This window comes from Schistocerca cancellata, chromosome 2 (assembly GCF_023864275.1).
Source record: "Schistocerca cancellata isolate TAMUIC-IGC-003103 chromosome 2, iqSchCanc2.1, whole genome shotgun sequence".
NCBI classification, from domain to species: Eukaryota; Metazoa; Arthropoda; class Insecta; order Orthoptera; family Acrididae; genus Schistocerca; species Schistocerca cancellata.
This window is the reverse complement of record NC_064627.1, coordinates 633686899-633711716: the sequence shown is the minus strand read 5'-3', so window position 1 is coordinate 633711716 and position 24818 is coordinate 633686899. Positions and strand designations below refer to the sequence as shown.

The following is a 24818-nucleotide window of genomic DNA, read 5'->3' as shown; positions in this document are numbered from 1 at the left end:
GCCATTTGGGGAAGAACGCGCTCCATAGCTCTACAGCGTGGATTCCTCTCCCTCTGTTGCTTCCGCTCTTCCTTCCCTGCTGTAGCACCCCTGTGCCCCTGTAGGTCACCAGCACATGTAGCCAGTCAATGCGGTGGGGCTGTAATATACCATCTGGCTGAGCCCCCTGACAACACAGGTATCACACTAGTCATAATGTAGCTGTTGCCTCTCCATGTATGCAAAGAAGTGGTTGCTTGTCATTCTGGAGCATCGGAACTCCTGGAAATGGCCAACGTGCCAAACAGCTCTTGCTGTAACTGGGTAGCACACAAGGAAAGAGCCCCTAATTGCAGTGGGTGGTACCTGGGATGATGCATGGCACATGAAGCGCATCAATCTGCAAAAATCTGGCCGTTTCCAAATGGCCCTCTCCACAACTGGTTCCAGATCATTGAATGCTGCTACATATGACCCTGCCACTTTCCCTTTCCTGGCTATACCCTGGGATGAAACACTTTTCCCACTACCTGGTCTATACTAGGTGAGACAGGGTCACATTACTGCCAGAAAGCTATAATTTTTGTGGAGAATATCGAGGACAAGTTTGACAAAGTGGAGTTTCCCAGTAAGATTGGGTCAGGCCCTCTGTTGACCAAAAATTATGTCACCCAATCTGCAGCATCTTCTTGCTTGTGATCTTGTGTCTTGGTGATGTCCTAGTGTCTGTTACCCCTTACCAGTCTAAATATGGTCCAGGGAGTGATTTTTATTAGGGACCTCATCCTTCAAACTGATGAGGAACTCTGGGCTAATCTGGAGTGACACAGCACTAATTTTGTTCAATGCATGCAGAAGAGTAATAAAGACAACAACACCGCTACAGGCGCCTTTTTTCAGGTTTTTGAGGAGAATGTCAAGGTTATGTTTCACCAATGTGACGTAGAGCTGTGTGTCACATCACCCATGAGGTGGTTTTGGTGCTTGCGCTTTGGTCAGAAGTCTTCCTGCTGTATGGGGGACACTCTTTGTGGTGACTATGGACACTCACTCCATGCGGGAAGCCCCTGTGTTCCGTCACCTAAATGTGTAACTTGGCTTGACCGCCTTTCTCCATGCACACCATATTGCCCAGTTTAAATAAAATAAGGTCCAAGAGTGTAAGTCCCTAGAAAATCTTATACTAAGGCTTGTCGAAAATATGACCAACACCCATTGTCTATGTCTTCTACTTTTGCCTCTTCTTTACCTTGGTCCTTTCCCCCTCTCCTCAACCCCTACACTACAACTTCCCCTTCCCTTCCCTCCCACACAACAACTTCTGTCCCTTCCCCTCAAGGAACTGCTCCTCCTCCTCCTCCTCCTCCTCCTCCACCACCACCACCACTACCACCATCACCTCCTACTCCTCTTCCTCTTTCTCACACCCCTCCCCTGCATTCTCGAGATAGGAAGCCTGCAACCTTTGATCAGACGAGGGATTCCGAAGCGCAAGGACAAGGCTTTTTTGGCATCCCAGGGGTCTCACCCCCTCCTTCTCACTCCAAAACACAACCAGTTTCTGTAGATGTCACCCCTTCATCAGTGACGATCACTGACCCAGTGACATGACCTCCCTTGGCAACTTTTTGTCTAACCTGGACTCTTCCCACATGACAATCGAGTGAAACTGCAATAACTTGTTACTTCTTAATCTACATTCTGTCCTGCTGATCAAGAAATGCACTTTGATGATACCCACCTCCAGCATTTTGTGGTTATCAGGTGTTTTTGTAGGAACCATGCCAGCCCTGAAACAGCATCTGGAAGGGCCTGCACTTGGGGTCACACCAATGTCAGCCGTGACTGGATCCCCCTTAGTACCAACCCGAAAGCAGAAGTGGCATGAGTGCGAATGGCCCCACCGTTTGCAAAGTCTACCTCCACCCAGGTAGCCAACATCTTTATGTTGGACTGCCTACCTTAACACAGAAACTCCCACCCCCATATCTCCTCCTCTGGGATGTCAGTGCACACCACCCCGTATAAGGGGGTGCAACTTAGCTGTCAGTGCCACTCATGGCACATTGTCCATCATCGAACCATTGTCTCCTCCTCTGTTCTTGTAGCTCCATTACACTGGGCACTTTTCGGTGAGTCTATCGTTACCCTTCCGCCATCAGGCAGAGGGGCTTCCATGTTGGGTATTCTGCAGAGCTAGTTGGCCTTTATATATATATCTGCTGTGCACTTCGACGCCTCTCTCCCGGAGGTGGTCACGCAAGACGTCTCTGACACTATTCTTCATGCTGCTGGCACTGCTATCCCCCTATCTAGAGGTCGTCCTCGTTGTCGACCGCTACTGTGGTCGGCGAGCACATAGCAGTCGCTATTCAGGACCGATGAGAGGTGTTGCAACGATTTAAAGGACACCCTTAATAGACTAACCTCATCGCTTTAAAGCACCTCCATGCTAAGACTCGCTGCCTTATTAGACAGAGGTAAAAGGAATTTTGGGAGCGCTGTTTCCTACCTGGGGACGAAAACATCTTCATACTACGTTTGGTCCAATCTCCATAGCCTTCGGGACTGCCAGTGACAGTCAACTATTCGGGGTCTTTTCCTACGGTGTGCTCGATAAGTTCTCGCAGAACACCTCGTAACACACTTTGCGGCACCACTGGCATCCTCTTCCTATTGTGCTATCCTTCTCTGGCAGAAACAATAAGTTGGAAAAACCTCCCTCTGTTTCAACCCCACCAAACTGAAGCCTATAAGGAATCCTTCACTGAGTGGCAATTGTTGTAGGCCGTTGTTTCTTCACATGACTTAGCGCCAGGCTTGGATTCCATCCACAGCCATTGATCCAACACTTGGGCGTTACCCAGAGGCAATATCTTCTCAGGGCTATACCCATACTTAAGCTTGGGGAGAACGCGATATCTCTCGATAGCTACCTGACCAATTTCCTTTGTAAACTGCTGGAGAGGATTGTTAGCTTCCTGTTAGGTTTGGCACTCGGGGCTTTTGTCCCATAAACAGCGTGGCTTCCAGGGAGACGATCTATAACAACCATTTACTCACACTGAAAATAGCAATCTGACAGACTTTTGCTAAAATCTGAAACCTTGTACAGTCTTCTTTTGCCTACAGAAGGCGTACAACAGAGCTTGGCGCCATCACATTTCGGTTAGCCTCCATGACTGGGGCTTTCACGGCCTCCTTCTGATTTTAACCCACAATTTTTTATCTCACTAGCTCTTCCAGGTTAGAGCTTTCACTTCACTCAGCACCCCTTGAATCTGGTGGAATGGTATCCCGCAGGTCTCTGTGTTGACTGTCACAATTCTCATCGCCATCAATGGGCTTGTAACTTCGGTTGGACCTCTGATTACCTTGCCACAATTTTTACATCTGGAACAGCTCCCACTCGGTAGCATCTGCTGAACGCCAGCTTCAAGGCACCATCCAACAAGCCTCTTTATTGGCCCTTTCACATGGCTTCCAGTTTTCTCCCTCCAAAACGGGGGTCATGCAGTTTTACCATCGACCCACACACACGTAATTTAGGCAGCAAGCGCCTAGCTGTTGTAGGACAGTCGTCTCTCTTGGACCTTATTTCAGATAGAAAGCTGACCTGGTTTCCCCATATTCATCACCCAAAGACTACCTGCATGTGAAAGCTTAATGCTCTCTGCCTCCTGGCCCACACATCTTGGGGTGCAGACTGCGCAGCTCTGTCATCTTTACAGCACTCTCCTATTATATGTACTAGATTACGGTTGTCAATAGTGTTTAAAATTCTTCTGGGTATTACCGCGGCATTGCTAAAAACTAACAACAATAATAAACTAATAGTGCCCTGAGGAAGGCCGTTGCAATTCGGCCGAAACATCGGTTTTAGTTTATTATTGTTGTTAGTTTTTAGCAGTGACGCGGCATAATACACAGAAGAACTTTAATCACTATGACACCAGCCGCGGAATACTACCTTCTTATACAGTTGTCAAGTTTATGGCTCAGCAGTTCCTTAAACTCTGAAACTACTTGATCCTGTTCATAATTATGGGGTGCATCTGGCTGTTCGTCTCTTTCTCACTAGTCCCATCGACAGTCTCCTAGCAGAAGTGTAGATTCCCCTTCTACAAATACGATGGAGCCAACGCTTGGTTCCTTACGCAATCGTCATTCGACGATTCCCTGTCCTCTTTCAAACGAGGGTCATCTCCTTCCTGGTAGCCACCTTCGGGTGGGATTGCCAGTTGGAATGCATCTCACTTTCTTCTGTTGTGATCTCCATCTCCACTCACAGGAATGTGGCTCCTGTATATCTTCCCCATCTTGGTGTCTAGACCACGGATTAGGACCAATCTATTTCAGGGCCCTCAGGTCTCTGTCCCCTATCATATTTTGGCATCTTGTACTTTCCATTCTTGAAGAGTTCCAGGATACTACCATCTTCTACACTGACAGTTCTAAAACAATAGATGTTATGGGATACGATTTTACGTCTCCTACTGGGATGGAACACCATTTACTGCTGGGATCATGTAGTGTGTTTACAGCAGAGCTGCAAGCCATACCACGGCCCTCCAATATGTCACACAGGCCTCCATCCACAGTGTTTTAATATGAACCGACACAGTGAGGATCCTGCAGGCTATAGATCAACGCTACTTTCGTCACCCTTCGGTCTCTACTATCCATGACCTCTCTGCCCTTGGCCATGCCTTCTGCTCACTTGTCTTTCTCTTGGTCCCAATTTATGTGATCATTCGAGGGCATGAACTGCTGTTTATGTAGAGGGATAGATCCTTGATCCCCATGTCCTGTCATGGTTTCAGATGCAGTTATGCGGATACACAACAAATCTATCTTTGCTCAGAAGTGGAATGACATCTGGTGCACTACGGCACACGGCAATAAACTCTGCACAATCAAGGAGACTACTACAGTTTGGCACTCTTCCTTCCACTCCTATCATAAGGAGTCCACTGTCTTACTCTGTCTATGCATTGGTCATAATAGGCTCAACCATTGTTTCCTCTTGGGTAAAGAGGCACCCTACATGAAAGTGCTTTTTATTTTCGGTAAGGTTTTACTTTACTCCTGGAGCAGGACAAAGTGGTTGTTTTCGGGGCCTCTCTTCACGTTTTCTGAGTCTGAGAGCAATGTCAGCTCCCCCTTGCGTAGATCGCTCTTTGATCTTTCTGTTTTCCAGTTTTTAGCTGCCTTCTAGTGTGTGTGTTTTTAGCTTCCTCACTTTATAATTCGACTCCTCTGACTCGTTGCGCCCACTTTTAGCGGAAAAATCTATCTTACACCAGAAATTTTTGAATTGTATGACCTGTGACCTCGTCGTTTAGTCCTAAAACCCGCACAATCAATCACTGACTATACAAAATACACTCCTGGAAATGGAAAAAAGAACACATTGACACCGGTGTGTCAGATCCACCATACTTGCTCCGGACACTGCGAGAGGGCTGTACAAGCAATGATCACACGCACGGCACAGCGGACACACCAGGAACCGAGGTGTTGGCCGTCGAATGGCGCTAGTTGCGCAGCATTTGTGCACCGCCGCCGTCAGTGTCAGCCAGTTTGCCGTGGCATACGGAGCTCCATCGCAGTCTTTAACACTGGTAGCATGTCGCGACAGCGTGGACGTGAACCGTATGTGCAGTTGACGGACTTTGAGCGAGGGCGTATAGTGGGCATGCGGGAGGCCGGGTGGACGTACCGCTGAATTGCTCAACACGTGGGGCGTGAGGTCTCCACAGTACATCGATGTTGTCGCCAGTGGTCGGCGGAAGGTGCACGTGCCCGTCGACCTGGGACCGGACCGCAGCGACGCACGGATGCACGCCAAGACCGTAGGATCCTACGCAGTGCCGTAGGGGACCGCACCGCCACTTCCCAGCAAATTAGGGACACTGTTGCTCCTGGGGTACCGGCGAGGACCATCGCAACTGTCTCCATGAAGCTGGGCTACGGTCCCGCACATCGTTAGGCCGTCTTCCGCTCACGCCCTAACATCGTGCAGCCCGCCTCCAGTGGCGTCGCGACAGGCGTGAATGGAGGGACGAATGGAGACGTGTCGTCTTCAGCGATGAGAGTCGCTTCTGCCTTGGTGCCAATGATGGTCGTATGCGTGTTTGGCGCCGTGCAGGTGAGCGCCACAATCAGGACTGCATACGACCGAGGCACACAGGGCCAACACCCGGCATCATGGTGTGGGGAGCGATCTCCTATACTGGACGTACACCACTGGTGATCGTCGAGGGGACACTGAATAGTGCACGGTACATCCAAACCGTCATCGAACCCATCGTTCTACCATTCCTAGACCGGCAAGGGAACTTGTTGTTCCAACAGGACAATGCACGTCCGCATGTATCCCCTGCCACCCAACGTGCTCTAGAAGGTGTAAGTCAACTACCCTGGCCAGCAAGATCTCCGGATCTGTCCCCCATTGAGCATGTTTGGGACTGGATGAAGCGTCGTCTCACGCGGTCTGCACGTCCAGCACGAACGCTGGTCCAACTGAGGCGCCAGGTGGAAATGGCATGGCAAGCCGTTCCACAGGACTACATCCAGCATCTCTACGATCGTCTCCATGGGAGAATAGCAGCCTGCATTGCTGCGAAAGGTGGTTATACACTGTACTAGTGCCGACATTGTGCATGCTCTGTTGCCTGTGTCTATGTGCCTGTGGTTCTGTCAGTGTGATCATGTGATGTATCTGACCCCAGGAATGTGTCAATAAAGTTTCCCCTTCCTGGGACAATGAATTCACGGTGTTCTTATTTCAATTTCCAGGAGTGTATGTACAAAACAAAGTTCACTGGGCTCTTCTTTACATAGCGGAGTTTCTTTCGGCTTATGTGTACTTCTTTGCTGTTATTAAGTGAGCTTTTTTTTTTTTGTTGTGAGAACCCGTGGTCTAGGGGTAGCGTCTTTGATAATCAAAACGTCTTCGGTCCCAGGTTCGATCCCCGCCACTGCCTAAATTTTGATGAATAATCAGCATTGGCGGCCGAAGACTTCCGGCATAAGAAGTCAGCCTCATTCTGCCAACGGCCTTGTCAAAGAGGGCGGAGGAGCGGATAGAGGTTCAGGGCACTCTTGTCCTAGGGGTGGGAAATTGCCCCTAAAGGCGGAAGAATCAGCAATGATCAACGACATGAGGATGCAGAAGGCAATGGAAACCACTGCATTAAAGACACGTAACGTGTATGCACAGGACATGTGGCCTGTAATTGAAGAAGTGTCATGATGATCTCTCCATTGGCAAAAGATTCCGGAATAGTCCCCCATTCGGATCTCCGGGAGGGGACTGCCAAGGGGGAGGTTACCATGACAAAAAGATTGAATAATCTACGAAAGGATAACATTCTACGAGTTGGGGCGTGGAATGTCAGAAGCTTGAACGTGGTAGGGAAACTAGAAAATCTGAAAAGGGAAATGCAAAGCCCCAATCTAGATATAGTAGGGGTCAGTTAAGTGAAGTGGAAGGAAGACAAAGATTTCTGATCAGATGAGTATCGGGTAATATCAACAGCAGCAGAAAATGGTATAACAGGTGTAGGATTCGTTATGAATAGGAAGGTAGGGCAGAGGGTGTGTTACTGTGAACAGTTCAGTGACCAGGTTGTTCTAATCAGAATCGACAGCAGACCAACACCGACAATGATAGTTCAGGTATACATCCCGACGTCGCAAGCTGCAGATGAACAGATAGAGAAAGTGTATGAGGATATTGAAAGGGTAGCGCAGCATGTAAAGGGGGACGAAAATCTAATAGTCATGGGCCACTGGAATGCAGTTGTAGGGGAAAGAGTAGAAGAAAAGGTTACAGGAGAATATGGGCTTGGGGCAAGGAATGAAAGAGGAGAAAGACTAATTGAGTTCTGTAACAAGTTTCAGCTAGTAAAGCGAATACCCTGTTCAAGAATCACAAGAGGAGGAGGTATACTTGGAAAAGGCCAGGAGATACGGGAAGATTTCAATTAGATTACACCATGGTCAGACAGAAATTCCGAAATCAGATATTGGATTGTAAGGCATACCAAGGAGCAGATATAGACTCAGATCACAATATACACTCCTGGAAAAGGAGAAAAGAACACATTGACACCGGTGTGTCAGATCCACCATACTTGCTCCGGACACTGCGAGAGGGCTGTACAAGCAATGATCACACGCACGGCACAGCGGACACACCAGGAATCGCGGTGTTGGCCGTCGAATGGCGCTAGCTGCGCAGCATTTGTGCACCGCCGCCGTCAGTGTTAGCCAGTTTGCCGTGGCATACGGAGCTCCATCGCAGTCTTTAACACTGGTAGCATGCCGCGACAGCGTGGACGTGAACCGTATGTGCAGTTGACGGACTTTGAGCGAGGGCGTATAGTGGGCATGCGGGAGGCCGGGTGGACGTACCGCCGAATTTCTCAACACGTGGGGCGTGAGGTCTCCACAGTACATCGATGTTGTCACCAGTGGTCGGCGGAAGGTGCACGTGCCCGTCGACCTGGGACCGGACCGCAGCGACGCACGGATGCACGCCAAGACCGTAGGATCCTACGCAGTGCCGTAGGGCACCGCACCGCCACTTCCCAGCAAATTAGGGACACTGTTGCTCCTGGGGTACCGGCGAGGACCATTCGCAACTGTCTCCATGAAGCTGGGCTACGGTCCCACACATCGTTAGGCCGTCTTCCGCTCACGCCCTAACATCGTGCAGCCCGCCTCCAGTGGCGTCGCGACAGGCGTGAATGGAGGGACGAATGGAGACGTGTCGTCTTCAGCGATGAGAGTCGCTTCTGCCTTGGTGCCAATGATGGTCGTATGCGTGTTTGGCGCCGTGCAGGTGAGCGCCACAGTCAGGACTGCATACGACCGAGGCACACAGGGCCAACACCCGGCATCATGGTGTGGGGAGCGATCTCCTACACTGGACGTACACCACTGGTGATCGTCGAGGGGACACTGAATAGTGCACGGTACATCCAAACCGTCATCGAACCCATCGTTCTACCATTCCTAGACCGGCAAGGGAACTTGTTGTTCCAACAGGACAATGCACGTCCGCATGTATCCCCTGCCACCCAACGTGCTCTAGAAGGTGTAAGTCAACTACCCTGGCCAGCAAGATCTCCGGATCTGTCCCCCATTGAGCATGTTTGGGACTGGATGAAGCGTCGTCTCACGCGGTCTGCACGTCCAGCACGAACGCTGGTCCAACTGAGGCGCCAGGTGGAAATGACATGGCAAGCCGTTCCACAGGACTACATCCAGCATCTCTACGATCGTCTCCATGGGAGAATAGCAGCCTGCATTGCTGCGAAAGGTGGATATACACTGTACTAGTGCCGACATTGTGCATGCTCTGTTGCCTGTGTCTATGTGCCTGTGGTTCTGTCAGTGTGATCATGTGATGTATCTGACCCCAGGAATGTGTCAATAAAGTTTCCCCTTCCTGGGACAATGAATTCACGGTGTTCTTATTTCAATTTCCAGGAGTGTAGTAGTGATGAAGAGTAGGCTGAAGTTCAAGACATTAGTCAGGAAGAATCAATACGCAAAGAAGAGGGATACGGAAGTACTAAGGAATGACGAGATACGTTTGAAGTTCTCTAACGCTATAGATACAGCAATAAGGAATAGCGCAGTAGGCAGTACAGTTCAAGAGGAATGGACATCTCTAAAAAGGGCCATCACAGAAGTTGGGAAGGAAAACATAGGTACAAAGAAGGTAGCTGCGAAGAAACCATGAGTAACAGAAGAAATACTTCAGTTGATGGATGAAAGGAGGAAGTACAAACATGTTCCGGGAAAATCAGGAATACAGAAATACAAGTCGCTGAGGAATGAAATAAATAGGAAGTGCAGGGAATCTAAGACGAAATGGCTGCAGGAAAAATGTGAAGACATCGAAAAAGATATGATTGTCGGAAGGACAGACTCAGCATACAGGAAATTGTGCAATATGTGCAACAACCAAGAGGGAATAATAAGAGTGGACGATCAAGAACGAAGTGCTCGTATTAAGAAGGGTGTAAGACAAGGCTGTAGCCTTTCGCCCCTACTCTTCAATCTGTACATCGAGGAAGCAATGATGGAAATTAAAGAAAGGTTCAGGAGTTGAATTAATATACAAGGTGAAAGGATATCAATGATACGATTCGCTGATGACATTGCTATCCTGAGTGAAAGTGAAGAAGAATTACATGATCTGCTGAACGGAATGAACAGTCTAATGAGTACACAGTATGGTTTGAGAGTAAATCGGAGAAAGACGTAGGTAATGAGAAGTAGTAGAAATGAGAACAGCGAGAAACTTAACATCAGGATTGATGGTCACGAAGTCAATGAAGTTAAGGAATTCTGCTACCTAGGCAGTAAAATAACCAATGACGGACGGAGCAAGGAGGACATCAAGAGCAGACTCTCTATGGCAAAAAAGGCATTTCTGGCCAAGAGAAGTCTACTAATATCAAATACCGGCCTTAATTTGAGGAAGAAATTTCTGAGGAAGTACGTCTGGAGTACAGCATTTGACGGTAGTGAAACATGGACTATGGGAAAACCGGAACAGAAGAGAATCGAAGCATTTGAGATGTGTTGCTATAGACGAATGTTGAAAATTAGGTGGACTGATAAGGAAAGGAATGAGGAGGCTCTACGCAGAATCGGAGAGGAAAGGAATATGTGGAAAACACTGATAAGGAGAAGGGACAGGGTGATAGGACATCTGCTAAGACATGAGGGAATGACTTCCATGGTACTAGAGGGAGCTGTAGAGGGCAAAAACTGTAGAGGAAGACAGAGATTGGAATACGTCAAGCAAATAATTCAGGACGTAGGTTGCAAGTGCTACTCTGAGATGAAGAGGTTAGTGCAGGAAAGGAATTCGTGGCGGGCCGCATCAAACCAGTCAGTTGACTGATGACCCAAAAAAAAAAAAAAAAAGAAGTGAGCATGGTGGCGAAGTAATGAATGACCAGAATGTTACTACACATCTCTCACCATTACTTGTGATACTTGTAGATGCATAACTCTCTTACATTCTGGAATTCCTGGACTTGTAGATTGGGCTGCACTGAGTGGAGCTACTTACAACACATCCACAGTATATCTTGCAACTGGTGAACAATATGCAAGATGAGATAGGTCTGATCATGTCCAACTCCAGAATAGCCATCTGAATAATGCGATGCTGGACTTGTATTGAAATACCTAGGTTACTTACATCTGTTACACTGGGAATCAATTTAAGCCTCTAGGCCTCTTTAGGTTTTGAGAGATCTGAGTTTGGGATGATGCATTTGATGGATCTCACGCTGCGAAAATTTTCCAGCCATTCATAGTGGAGACAATGAAACCAAAATTGTCGAATACGTATTGCCATCATGTTACACCAGGGACAAGCTCTTCAGCTTGGTACAGGGTTGAGAGCTTCAACTGTGGACTTTTTTCTACATAATACATCTACACCTACGTCTACATCCATACTCCGCAAGCAACCTGACGGTGTGTGGCGGAGGGTACCCTGAGTACCTCTATCGGTTCTCCCTTCTATTCCAGTCTCGTATTGTTCGTGGAAAGAAGGATTGTCTGTATGCTTCTGTGTGGGCTCTAATCTCTCTGATTTTATCCTCATGGTCGCTTCGCGAGATATACGTAGGAGAGAGCAATATACTGCTGGACTTTTCGGTGAAGGTATGTTCTCGAAACAAAAGCCCGTACCGAGCTACTGAGCGTCTCTCCTGTAGAGTCTTCCACTGGAGTTTATCTGTCATCTCCGTAACGCTTTCGCGATTACTAAATGATCCTGTAACGAAGCGCGCTGTTCTCCGTTGGATCTTCTCTATCTCTATATAAGTCACTAACAGCTGCAAATAACCACTCAGTGAACTGAAAATAAGTTGAATATTTAATATTTAAACAAGAGCTCAATGAAGTTACTTTGTCTTCCCATATGAGACATGTAGGCAGGAAATGTTGGAGAGGTACACGCTGTCGGTAAACTGAAAAGCTAACATTGCTCATTGAGGGGAAGTTGCCTCTCCCCGAAGAAGACAACAGCTACCGCATAGGGTGACTAAGAAGTAATTTCCCTTCTATCATTGTAGTGTCTAATAAGTTTCTTGCTTTAGTATATTAGTTGACTCATATCTGTGTTCCATGTGGTCTTAACGGATGTTGTTAAAAATAAACACACCCCAGTGCGTCTGCGCACCGAGTCGACGGAGCTCCATGAAGTGTGCTCCAGAAGGGCCAGTCTAACTTTGTAAAGCGCCCTGTAATTACTTAGTGGGAGAAAGAGAGTGGGGAATCGCCTTCTCGCTCTTCAGTTTGCAGAGCTACGAAGGAAGGAAGTGCATAACCACAGTCTGGTGACTTACCTTCACTCATGCGTCTACACTCCACCCTCTGACCCTCAAGCCCGTCACACATCCCAGAATTGAAAAGCCAAAGAAACTGTTAAACCTGCCTAATATCGTGGTCGGCCCGCTCGAGCATGCAGAAGTACCACAACATGACGTGGCATGGACTCGACTAATGACTGAAGTAATGCTGGAGGGAACTGACACCATGAATCATGCAGGGCTGTCCTTAAATCCTCAAGAGGGGGTGGAGATCTCTTCTGAAAAGCACGTTGCAAGGCGTCCCATATACGCTCAATAAAGTTCGTGTCTGAGGAGTTTGGTGATCAGCGGAAATGTTACTCAGAAGAGTTTTCCTGGAGTTACTGTAACAATTATGGACGTGTGGAGTGTCTCATTGCCCTGCTGGAACCCAAGTCCGTCGGAATGTACAATGGACATGAATGGATGCTGGTGATCAGGCAAAATTCTTACGTACGTGTCACCTGTCAGAGTCGTATCTAGGTGTATCAGGGATACCGTATCACCCTAACTGCAAACGACCCACATCATTACAGAGCCTCCACCACCTTGAACAGTCCCTGCTGACTTGCAGTGTCCATGGATTCATGAGGCTGTCTCCATAAACGTACACCTCCATCCGCTCTATACAATTTGAAGCTATACTTGGCCGACCAGGCAACGTAGGCCTATTTCCAGTCATCAACAGTCCAAGTCATTGTTGACGGGCCCAGACGAGGCGTAAATTTTGTGTCGTGCAGTCATCAAGGGTACAGGAGAGGGCCATCAGCTAATAAAGCCCATATTAATGATGTTTCCTAGAATGGTTCGCACTCTGACACTTGTTGATAGCCCAGCACTGAAATTTGCAGCAATTTGGGGAAAGGTTGCACTTCTGTCACTCTTCAGTCGTCGTTGGCCCAGTCCTGGCAGGATCTTTTTCCAGCTGCAGCGATGTTTTACCGGATTCTTGATATTCACAGTATACTCATGAAATGGTCGTACGGGGAAATCCCCACTTCATCGCTACCTCGGAGATGCTGTGTCTCATTGCTCGTGCGCCGACTATAACATCACTTTCAAACTTACATAAATCGTTACAACCTGCCATTGTAGCAACAGTAACCGACCTAACAACTATGCCGGACACTTGTTGTTTTACATGGGCGTTGCCGGCCGCAGCGCCGTACTCTGCCTGTTTACATGTCTTTGTATTTGAATGCGCATTTCTATACCAGTTTCTTTGGCGCTTCAGTGTAATTTACCCCTTAATAAGATTCTTGGACTTAGGTGTGGTACACTCTTCTTAACCTACTTTCGTTGAAAAAGAGATTAATTTTAGGCAATTAAAACATTATTTTTAATAATCTTCGATTTTTCATTCCCTGCGAGATGGAAAGTAGTTGGCCACGAAAAAAAAATGGGATTTCTTTGTAGGGAACTTCCTGTAGTTTAATTTTGTACTGGGAAACATTTTGGCCAGTAGCTACGATTTTCGAGCTATTGAAGAAAATCTTCCACAAATGTCCTTTATATGCCCCACCCCCTGCAACTCCCACTCTCACACCGCATCGGTTCACGAGTGATTTCATTTACAGAACTGTACAAGATCTCTGTCATACAGTTCAGATGAGTGCCTACACATGATGTAATCAGCGCTTCTAAACATAAATACGTGCAGGACCTTTTCGAGAACATTTTTCCAAACAAGTGATCCATCATTTGACGCTCCTCACACTCTCCTCCATTTTCCGTCGTACAATTTCACCTGTGTGAGATTTCGCGTTAATAGTGATATGCTCTCCATGCAAATCTTGCACCTGGGTATCCCTCGTGTCCCTCTCGGTCAGGCGCCCCAAGCGCCGCTACTAATAGTCACACATGCTGTATAGAAACCTTACAGTTGGGGTACGTCTGGCACCAATATTTGCTTGGCGTCCCAAACGGTTGTTTGTGTCTGTTGGCCTTAAACTGGCCCTGGTTACGTATGATGAGAAAGGGCGTTCAAAAGTTTGTACGCAGATCAAGAAATCAGCTGTGTTTGTAGGTAGAGGATGAAAAGGTTACTGACCAACCATACCCGGATTAGGTCCGTCAGACGACATGGAGGAAGGATAGAGACACAGTGATTCCGTCGTTATACCGAGTTATAATTCCTCACAAAATGCAGCGGTTCAGTGCTCTGTTGAAATATCACAGGTGGAGTTTCGTAGGTACTTGCAGTGCCTCTGGTTCAGTAATGTGCCCGGTACAGCGGGTAACGTTCAGATTGACCTCAATATGTAGCACTCGATGTCACAATTTGTTGTACCTGACGGTAACAAAAAACACATTTGTTGTGTGTCTGTTATGTTATTTAACAAAACTACTTTCCAGATTTTGAATACCACAGTGGCATGCCGAAAGAAGTGGCGCAGTGGTTAACTTAGTGGATCAGCGTTCGGGAAAATGATGCATCCACTCTGCACCCGGCTATACAGATTCGGTTTTCCGTAATTTCCATAAATTACTTCAGACCAATGTCGGGATGGTACCTTTGAAAGGGCACGGCCGATTACCTTCCCCATCCTTCAAATTATACTAGCTTGTGTTCCGCCTCTAATGATTTTGTTCTCAGCGGGGCATTAAAACATACTCGACCTTTTTTCATTGTGGCGTCTAACGCGGAAGCGGCCATGAGTGGCTGTTGTAGAAACTACATCCAGTCACTTTATCGAAACAAGTAATTCGACTGGTAGCAGTTTATATCGAAATTAACCATAGCTATACAACTGTCACCCTGTTAGACGTCTTAAATGAGTAGAACACATTGCCTATGGGTGGGGTCGCTGCAGCATTCACACGAAAACGGTACTTTTTGACCATCAGCGTGCCAGCAGTGGAATTACCGTACGGTTGAAACACAAAAGTTTGTACTTTTTGGACAGTGGGAGCCGATAATACGCCATGCAAAATACTAGACCAGCCTGTACCTAACGGACGTTTACACACGATTCGTCGTTCCACCGTGCAGCCGCTACTACAGTCGACACTTCGTTGTCCATTACTCACATCTAGGCAAATTGGACATCTTGTGCTGCGATCAGATTAAGTGATTCTGCACTCATTCGCCACTGGGTACTGTTTTGGAATATCCTGTAGTACTCAAAATATCATTGGATGAAATTTGCTTTCACTTCTTAACTCCGTTTAGCAGTTCTTCTGCGACTGAGATTCGAGTAATATTGACTTTACGGTCACAAAGGCCATCGTGCTTCTGGGTATATTTGTAATTTTAAACACTCATTGCTGGTGCAGTGTTCCCAGAATCCTCTATGTTTGGATTTAACGAGGCACTGTTCGTAAGTATGCAATATTTGGCAAATTTGAACATATTATTTCGTGTAAGATAATGTTGAAATAACAAAGATTCACATTATTACCTGTCTATGCATCAGCAGTGCTAGAATTATTGCACTTCCAACACAGTAGTAAAAGAACGGAGAATGTTTACTGGAGAAGCCTTGAAACTATCACATAATTAACCAGATGGTCGGAGAAATTTAATGCATCTGCCTCCATTAAGAGAGGTACAGTGAAAATTGGTAAAACATGATTTACAGTTGCCTGTCTGATGGGGTATATTATTGCGATGGCTTTTAAGCAGCACTGACATGGAAAAAAAGTAGTCAGTTAACTCGCCACTTCCGATTCGGAATTGTAATTTTATCTGAATTTAACGTGACAAGTTAACCAAGAACTCCTTATCCAAGGACTGTGTAGCAAAAAACGACGTTGCAGTCATGTGTTTTATGCCTCAGTTATGAAAACAACAAAACAAGGCTGAGTGTATAAACAGATAATAAAGAACAGTTGTTGTGTTGAAAAAATGCATTGATTTATACTTTATCTCTTTATAGTGCTGATACATTGCAGAAATATTAAGATATTGTTTAGATTTATTGATGCGTGCAGAATGCAACAAGAAAGAGTTATTCCTTTGTTGTCCGGAGTGGGACGTGAGCGATCATAGTTAGAATGTTTTGTCTTTGTCGTTGTTGTTGTTATTGTTAGTATGTTTGTGTGCGTTTGTGCGTGCGTGAGCAGTGGTATGATGGAGAGTGAGATGTGAGAGACATTTTGATGAGTTGTGCAGTGGCGTCTGCGGTATGAGGGTATAGAAAGGGAGAAACGACATTTCACATACTTGTCCCGATGTGTCTACGACCATGGCTTCGCCTCACACAATGTTGGGTCGGAAGAACTCATTCCCGTCTCATACACTATTTCATCAACACTATCTGATACGTAATGCGGAACTAAAAACTAGATGTCATGAGAGGCGAACCCGCCAGTATAAAAGGTGGTTGGGAGTATTTTGTTGGAAGCATTGAGCAGCGATTACAACACAGTGAGTTTGTGTTGGTCCATCATGGCCAGGGGACATCGGCTGGTTAAATAATTTTCAGTGTCAATATAATTCACCAATAACCTTTTACTTTAAGATATTATTTTATTCTATTGAGAATGCCGTCTTCAGGTTCCACACGCATCCATCAAAATAAACGAATTTGTCGTATAGCGCCGTGAATCAATGGATATCGTAAATTCAGTCGTTCTACAATTACTTCATTCGAAGACAGAGTTGCTGTCACGACTTCGAATGAGGCAATTGTAGAACGAATGAATTTACGATATCCAGTGATTAATAGCGCTATACGACAAGTTCATTTATTTGGATACATGCGTGTGGGGCCTGAAGATGGCATAATGAAATGCGGAAACTGCTAACCTTCACAACAGAATAAAATACTATCTTAAATGACACGGCTGTTGGTGAATTTTATTGACATAGACAATTACACAATGGGTCGCTCGAGAGAGCTAAGCGTCTTCGAACGCGTTCTAGTTACCGGTTGCCATCTGAGTAACAAATCCTTCAGGGACATTTGAAACCTTATACAGCTGCCTACAACCACTCTTGGTCTAGTGGAAACGCGAAGAAGCCAGCACAGCTAAACCCAGACCAGGCAGAGCTCACATACGACAGACAGCGGCCGTCGAGAACTGCGGAGGATGAGTGTATAAAAATCACATGAAATCAGGGGAAGGAATAACTCGTGAGCTTCAAAATGATACCAGCAGCCCGGCTAGTACAATGGACGGCGCTTAAGAAGTTGAAAAGAATGGAGCACAGTTATCGAGCAGCTCCTCGTAAGCCCTGATTGCCCATCGATGCATAAGGTGCTGTAAAGAACGACGCCACCGTATAGTGGATGACTGTGAACGAGTAATTTGGAGCGATGAATATCCCTGTACTCTATCTGATGGAAATATTCGGGTTTGGCGAATCCTTGAGAACTTCTCCATCCATCATGTGTAGCGCCAACACTGAGGTATGAATCTACATCTACATTCATACTTCTCAAGCCACCTGACGGTGTGTGGCGGAGGGTACTTTGAGTACCTCTATCGCTTCTCCCTTCTATTCCAGTCTCATATTGTTCGTGGAAAGAAAGATTGTCGGTATGTCTCTGTGCGGGCTCTAATCTCTCTGATTTCATCCTCATGGTCTCTTCGCGACATATACATAGGAGGGAGCAATATACTGCTTGACTCCTCGGTGAAGGTATGTTCTCGAAATTTCAACAAAAGCCCGTACCGAGCTACTGAGCGTCTTTCCTGCAGAGTCTTCCACTGGAGTTTATCTGTCATCACCGTAACGCTTTCGCGATTACTAAATGATCCTGTAACGAAGCGCGCTGCTCTCCGTTGGATATTCTCTATCTGTTCTACCAACCCTATCTGGTACGGATCCCACACTGGTGAACAATATTCAAGCACTGGGCGAACAAGTGTACCGCAACCTACTTCCTTTATTTTCGGATTGCATTTCCTCAGGATTCTTCCAATGAATCTCAGTCTGGCATCTGCTTTACCGACGATCAACTTTATGTGATCATTCCATTTAAAATCACTCCTAATGCCTACTCCTGGATAATTTATGGAATTAACTGCTTCCAGTTGCTGACCTGCTATATTGTAGCTAAATGATAAAGGATTTTTCTTTCTATGTATTCCCAGCACGTTACACTTGTCTACATTAAGATTCAATTGCCATTCCCTGCACCATGCATCAATTTGTTGCAGATCCTCCTGCATTTCAGTACAATTTTCCATTGTTACAACCTCTCGATATACTACAGTGTCATCCGCAAAAAGCCTCAGTGTCATTTATGTGTATTGTGAATAGCAACAGTCCTACGACACTGCTCTGTGGCACACCTGAAATCACTCTTACTTCGGAAGACCTCTCTCCATTGAGAATGACATGCTGCGTTCTGTTATCTAGGAGCTCTTCAATCCAATCACACAATTGGTGTGATAGTCCGTATGCTCTTACTTTGTTCACTAAACGACTGTGGGAAACTATATAGAACGCCTTGCGGAAGCCAAGAAACGCTGCATCTACCTGGGAACCCGTGTCTATGGCCCTTGAGATTCGTGGACGAATAGCGAGAGCTGCGTTTCACAGGATAGTCTTTTTGGAAACCCATGCTGATTCCTACAGAGTAGATTTCTAGTCTCCATAAAAGTCATTATACTGGAACACAATGCGTGTTCCAAAATTCTACAACTGATCGACGTTAGAGATATAGGTCTGTAGTTCTGCACATCTGTTCGACATGCCTTCTTGAAAACGGGGGATGACGTGTTACGGTATGAGAGTGTACTCCATGATTAGGACGTTGTCGCCTCGCGGTGTTTACGGAAACGCTAAATACACAAGGATATAAAACAGTTTACAGCATAATGTTCTGCATACAACAGTGGGACAGTTCGCACACGATGAGTGAATCAGCGTGACAAGGCACTCTCTCATAAAGGTGCCTTTGTCTGGCAGTGGTCTGTGTATAGTAATATTCGCGAGTTGATTTGCCTGTCTAGAGTCCCGACCTGACATTAATGGAACACATTTGGGATGAGTTAGAATGTCGACATCGCTGCAGACCCCAGCGTCTACTTCTACATGATTACTCTGCAATTCACATTTAAGTGCTTGACAGAGGGTTCATCGAACCACAATCATACTATCTCCCTACCATTCCACTCCCCAACAGCGCGCGGGAAAAACGAACACCTAAACCTTTCTGTTCGAGCTCTGATTTCTCTTATTTTATTTTGATGATCATTCATACCTATGTAGGTTGGGCTCAACAAAATATTTTCGCATTCGGAATAGAAAGTTGGTGACTGAAATGTCGTAAATACATCTCGCCGCGACGAAAAACGTCTTTGCTTTAATGACTTCCATCCCAACTCGCGTATCATATCTGCCACACTCTCTCCACTATTACGTGATAGTACAAAACGTGCCGGCCTTTTTTGCACCCTTTCGATGTCCTCTGTCAATCGCACCTGGTAAGGATCCCACACCGCGCAGCAGTATTCTAACAGAGGATGAACGAGTATAGTGTAAGCTGTCTCTTTAGTGGACTTGTTGCATCTTCTACGTGTCCTGCCAATGAAGCGCAACCTTTGGCTCGCCTTCCTCACAATATCATCTATGTGGTCTTTCCAACTGAAGTTGCTCGTAATTTTTACACCCAGGTACTTAATTGAATTGACAGCCTTTAGAATTGTACTATTTATCGAGTAATCGAATTCCAACGGATTTCTTTTGGAACTCATGTGGATCACCTCACACTTTTCGTTATTTAGCGTCAACTGCCACCTGCCACACCATACAGCAATCTTTTCTAAATCGCTTTGCAACTGATATTGGTCTTCGGATGACCTTACTAGACGCTAAATTACAGCATCATCTGCGAACAACCTAAGAGAACTGCTCAGATTGTCACCCAGGTCATTTCTATAGATCAAGAGGTTCCAGGACGCTTCCCTGGGGAACACCTGACATCACTTCAATTTTACTCGATGATTTGCCATCTATTACTACGAACTGCGACCTTCCTGACAGGAAATCATTAATCCAGCCGCATAATTGAGACGATACCCCATAGTCCAGCAGCTTGATTAGAAGTCGCTTGTGAGGAACGGTGTCAAAAGCTTTCCGGAAATCTAGAAATACGGAATCAACTTGAGATCCCCTGTCGATAGCGGCCATCACTTCGTGCGAATAAAGAGGTAGCTGCGTTGCACAAAAATGATGCTTTCTGAAACCATGCTGATTACATATCAATAGTTCGTTCCCTTCGAGGTGATTCATAATGTTTGAATACAGTATATGCTCCAAAACCCTACTGCAAACCGACGTCAACATCACTATCTTCTATGGTTTCGGCTCTTGAGGAAAAATGGACTGCCATTCCTCCACAGACATTCAGACACCTCACTGAAAGGGTCCACAGCGAGCTCAAGCTGTCTTAAAGGCCACTAAAAGGTGTCCGGATAGTTTTGACGAGATTGTGTGTACACTAATGGCCAATTTGCTTTAATCTTTTTGACAGAAAAAGTGTCTTTTCGTTAATACCTCATGCCTCTCATAAACAGTGCCTTTCGACTTGATACGTATCATTGCAGCCACCTGAGCCCGCAGAGCCATGGGCTGGAGTGAGAGACGCCACCAAGGAAGGCAATGTGGCACCTCAGGTCAGTGATACCACGCGGCAGTACATGGGGGATGAAGACTGCCTCTTCCTCAACGTCTACACACCTCAGGTCTGTGTTCTGTATTTTAATCCCGATCATTTAGCACGGGTGCCTCTCCTGTTTAACGTGCAGGTCTGATTACTTTCTGCTGCAGATGCCGAGTGATAGCAGCAGCGCCCTGACACCGGTGATGGTGTGGATCCATGGCGGCGGATGCACGGTCGGCTCTGGGAACACGGACATGTACGGCCCTGACTACCTGCTCGAGCACGGTGTCGTCGTGGTCACGTTCAACTACCGTCTCGGCGTCCTGGGTGCGTGGACACTAACTTCAAGATTAAAATAATCACTTAATTTTATCCAGTGTTGTCGGTGTTTCTTCCGTGACTCTGTTGTCTTTGTAAAATAAAGAACAACTGCCTTCGGTCACAATCTTGATTTTATTTCAATGCACGATGCGTTTCAAGCCTTGGGGGTCCATCTTCAGGTGCTTTGCCAGTTTATATCAGCTTTTCTTCTAATTTAGGTTAATTCTGGCCCCCTAAGATTACATTGGTATATTACAGAGTGGCACATTGTTCTACATCTGCATCTACATGATTACTCTGCAATTCACATTTAAGTGCTTGGCAGAGGGTTCGTCGACCCACGATCATACTATATCTCTACCATTCCACTCCCCAACAGCGCGCGGGAAAAACGAACACCTAAACCTTTCTGTTCGAGCTCTGATTTCTCTTATTTTATCTTGATGATCATTCCTACCTATGTAGGTTGGGCTCAACAAAATATTTTCGGATTCGGAAGAGAAAGTTGGTGACTGAAATTTCGTACATAGATCTCGCCGCGACCAAAAACGTCTTTGCTTTAATGACTTCCATACCAAATCGCGTATCATATCTGCCACACTCTCTTATTACGTGATATTACAAAACGAGCTGCCCTGTTTTGCACCCATTCGGTGTCCTCCGTCAATCCCATCTGGTAAGGATCCCACACCGCGCAGCAATATTCTAACAGAGGACGAACGAGTGTAGTGTAAGCTGTCTCTTTAGTGGACTTGTTGCATTTTCTAAGTGCCCTGCCAATGAAACGGAACCTTTGGCTCGCCTTCCTCATAATATTATCTATGCGGTCTTTCCAACTGAAGATGGCTCTGAGCACTATGGGACTTAACATTTATGGTCATTAGTCCCCTAGAACTTAGAACTACTTAAACCTAACTAACCTAAGGACAGCACACAACACCCAGCCATCACGAAGCAGAGACAATCCCTGACCCCGCCGGGAATCGAACCCGGGAACACGGGCGTGGGAAGCGAGAACGCTACCGCACGACCACGAGATGCGGGCAACTGAAGTTGTTCGTAATTTTTACACCCAGGTACTTAATTGAATTGACAGCCTTGAGAATTGTACTATTTATCGAGTAATCGAATTCCAACGGATTTCTTTTGGAACTCATGTGGATCACCTCACACTTTTGGTTATTTAGCGTCAACTGCCACCAGCCACACCATTCAGCAATCTTTTCTAAATCGCTTTGCAACTGATACTGGTCTTCGGTTGACCTTACTGGACGGTAAATTACAGCATCATCTGCGAACAACCTAGGAGAACTGCTCAGATTGTCACCCAGGTAATTTCTATAGATCAAGAGGTTCCAGGACGCTTCCCTGGGGAACACCTGATATCACTTCAGTTTTACTCGATGATTTGCCGTCTATTACTACGAACTTCGACCTTCCTGACAGGAAATCATGAATCCAGTCTCACAATTGAGACGATACCCCATAGGCCCGCAGCTTGATTAGAAGTCGCTTGTGAGGAACGGTGTCAAAAGCTTTCCGGAAATCTAGAAATACGGAATCAACTTGAGATCCCCTGTCGATAGCGGTTATTACTTCGTGCGAATAAAGAGCTAGCTGCGTTGCACAAAAACGATGTTTTCTGAAACCATGCTGATTACGTATGAATAGATCGTTTCCTTCGAGGTGATTCATAATGTTTGAATACAGTATATGCTCCAAAACCCTACTGCAAACCGACGTCAACGATATAAGTTCAAACGTTACACGTACTGTACTTCAAGATCATGGATCCACTACTGGAGCCAGTGAGTTATATTTTGATTTGAGTTTGTTTTATAAACTTATATTCACAAAGTGCCACTCTGTAATATAACAATGTAATCTTACCAGCACTACAATTAACCCAAATTTGAGAAAAAGTTATAGGCTGTCAAAGTACTTGAAGATATGCATATACCAATGCATCCTGCACTGAAATAAAATTACGACTGTGATTAAGGATGATTGTTCTTTAATTTATAAAAAAAATATAGGCACTATTAGCGAAGTTAATTTTCACACCAGTGAAAGAACAACGCTAAAGTGTTGCAGCACCGCAGAAACAGCAAAACGAGTAAGTGCGTACAATCTTTGTTCTATGTGTCTTTCAATACTTGTTTCTTACAGTTAGATTTCAGATAGTATATGCGTCACTCATGTTGTCCTTTTATTGCAACGCCCTTGTAACTTAGGTTCAAATGCAATGATTCTAGACAGAAAATTCATGTCCTACGCTGTTTCTGTTATTTGGAAATGGCTACAAGCTCTTAATTGTGTATCACGTCCTACTGCCTACCTGAATTCCTATGTTGTTGCTGGTCACTGTTATAGAATAAGTGATTCTGTTTTCCATCGGATCTATCATTCGTTTCTACAGCTTAAATATATTGCGTATGTCCAAAGGGGAGTGAGGTCGCACATTACTTCATCCCAGAAACATCTCGCGAAATAATGAAAGGAAAATCACAGGAATTGTAGCTCTTATAGAGGCTTAGCGACTGTCGTTCTTCTTTCGAATTATTCGCGAATGGGACAGTAAAGGTGAGAACTGATAGTTGTACTAGAGGTTCCCGTTGTAACACCAAAAGACGACACAAGGATCACAAATGTAGAAGTAATTATGTCCGATAAAAAGTTCGACATATCGAAGACGGTTTTCAAAAGTTATGATTTTCCACCTTGGCTTTATTACAATCACCGTCATTTAATTCATACCATCACCTGATACCGGTGATGTACTATTTTCAGGTGCTTGCTTATGTCTTTGTAATTTTACATACTCACCCAATGTTGCTCTATACAGTGTACTACTGTGATTTAAATATACAGCTGCTGTTGTAGCCTTTATTGCTGGTGATAACAGTCTCTAGATAACTGAAGCTCATCACCTGTTCGATTGACACAGCACATACTTCTACATTACATGGCACAGCTGCTTTTGATATTACCAAACTCTAAGATTTTTCGATGAGAGTTTCATTTTATATTGCTTAGCTGTTTTATCAAATTGCTGAAGTAATCTTTGTAAATTATCCTTACTATTTATCAGTACATCTTCATCAGCATAACATATGATATTCCCCACATTATTTCCTATTGTGTATCCCAGTTTTTTTCACATGTCATCAATCATATGGTCCATTATTAAGTTGAACAGGAGTGGGCTTAATGAGTCTCCTTGTCTAATTCTTTTAGATCATTTATCTGTGAATCCTTCGTGTGTTTCAGTTCAGGTTTTATTACCTGAATATTTGTATATCTTCCATGATTTTCACAAAGCCATTGATACACTCTTGTCGATCAAAGGTTGACTTAAACCCCTTTTCTAATACTATCAAAGACTTTTGAAAAGTTAACAAAGCACATATTGGCAGGGTTATTAAACTCCATGGACTTTTCCACAATCTGTCTTAAGGCTATAAGGATTTAACCATTGAGGTGAAAAATCAAGCGATAAACGCAGTAAGAGTAGCCGAATGCCTGCAAAAAATGCTGTATGGAGGAACAAATATATGACAACTGACAG

The 24818-nt window shown here is 45.4% G+C and overlaps 1 protein-coding gene across 1 annotated transcript in view; it reads left to right on the top strand.

Moving 5' to 3' along the window:
* The window catches only part of LOC126162302 (esterase E4-like), a 98609-nt gene that overhangs the window by 7326 nt on the left and 66465 nt on the right, over nt 1-24818 (top strand). The window contains exons 2-3 of the mRNA XM_049918720.1: nt 20874-21011; nt 21097-21256. Coding sequence (XP_049774677.1) covers nt 20874-21011; nt 21097-21256 — 298 coding nt within the window. The remainder of the gene's footprint in view (nt 1-20873; nt 21012-21096; nt 21257-24818) is intronic.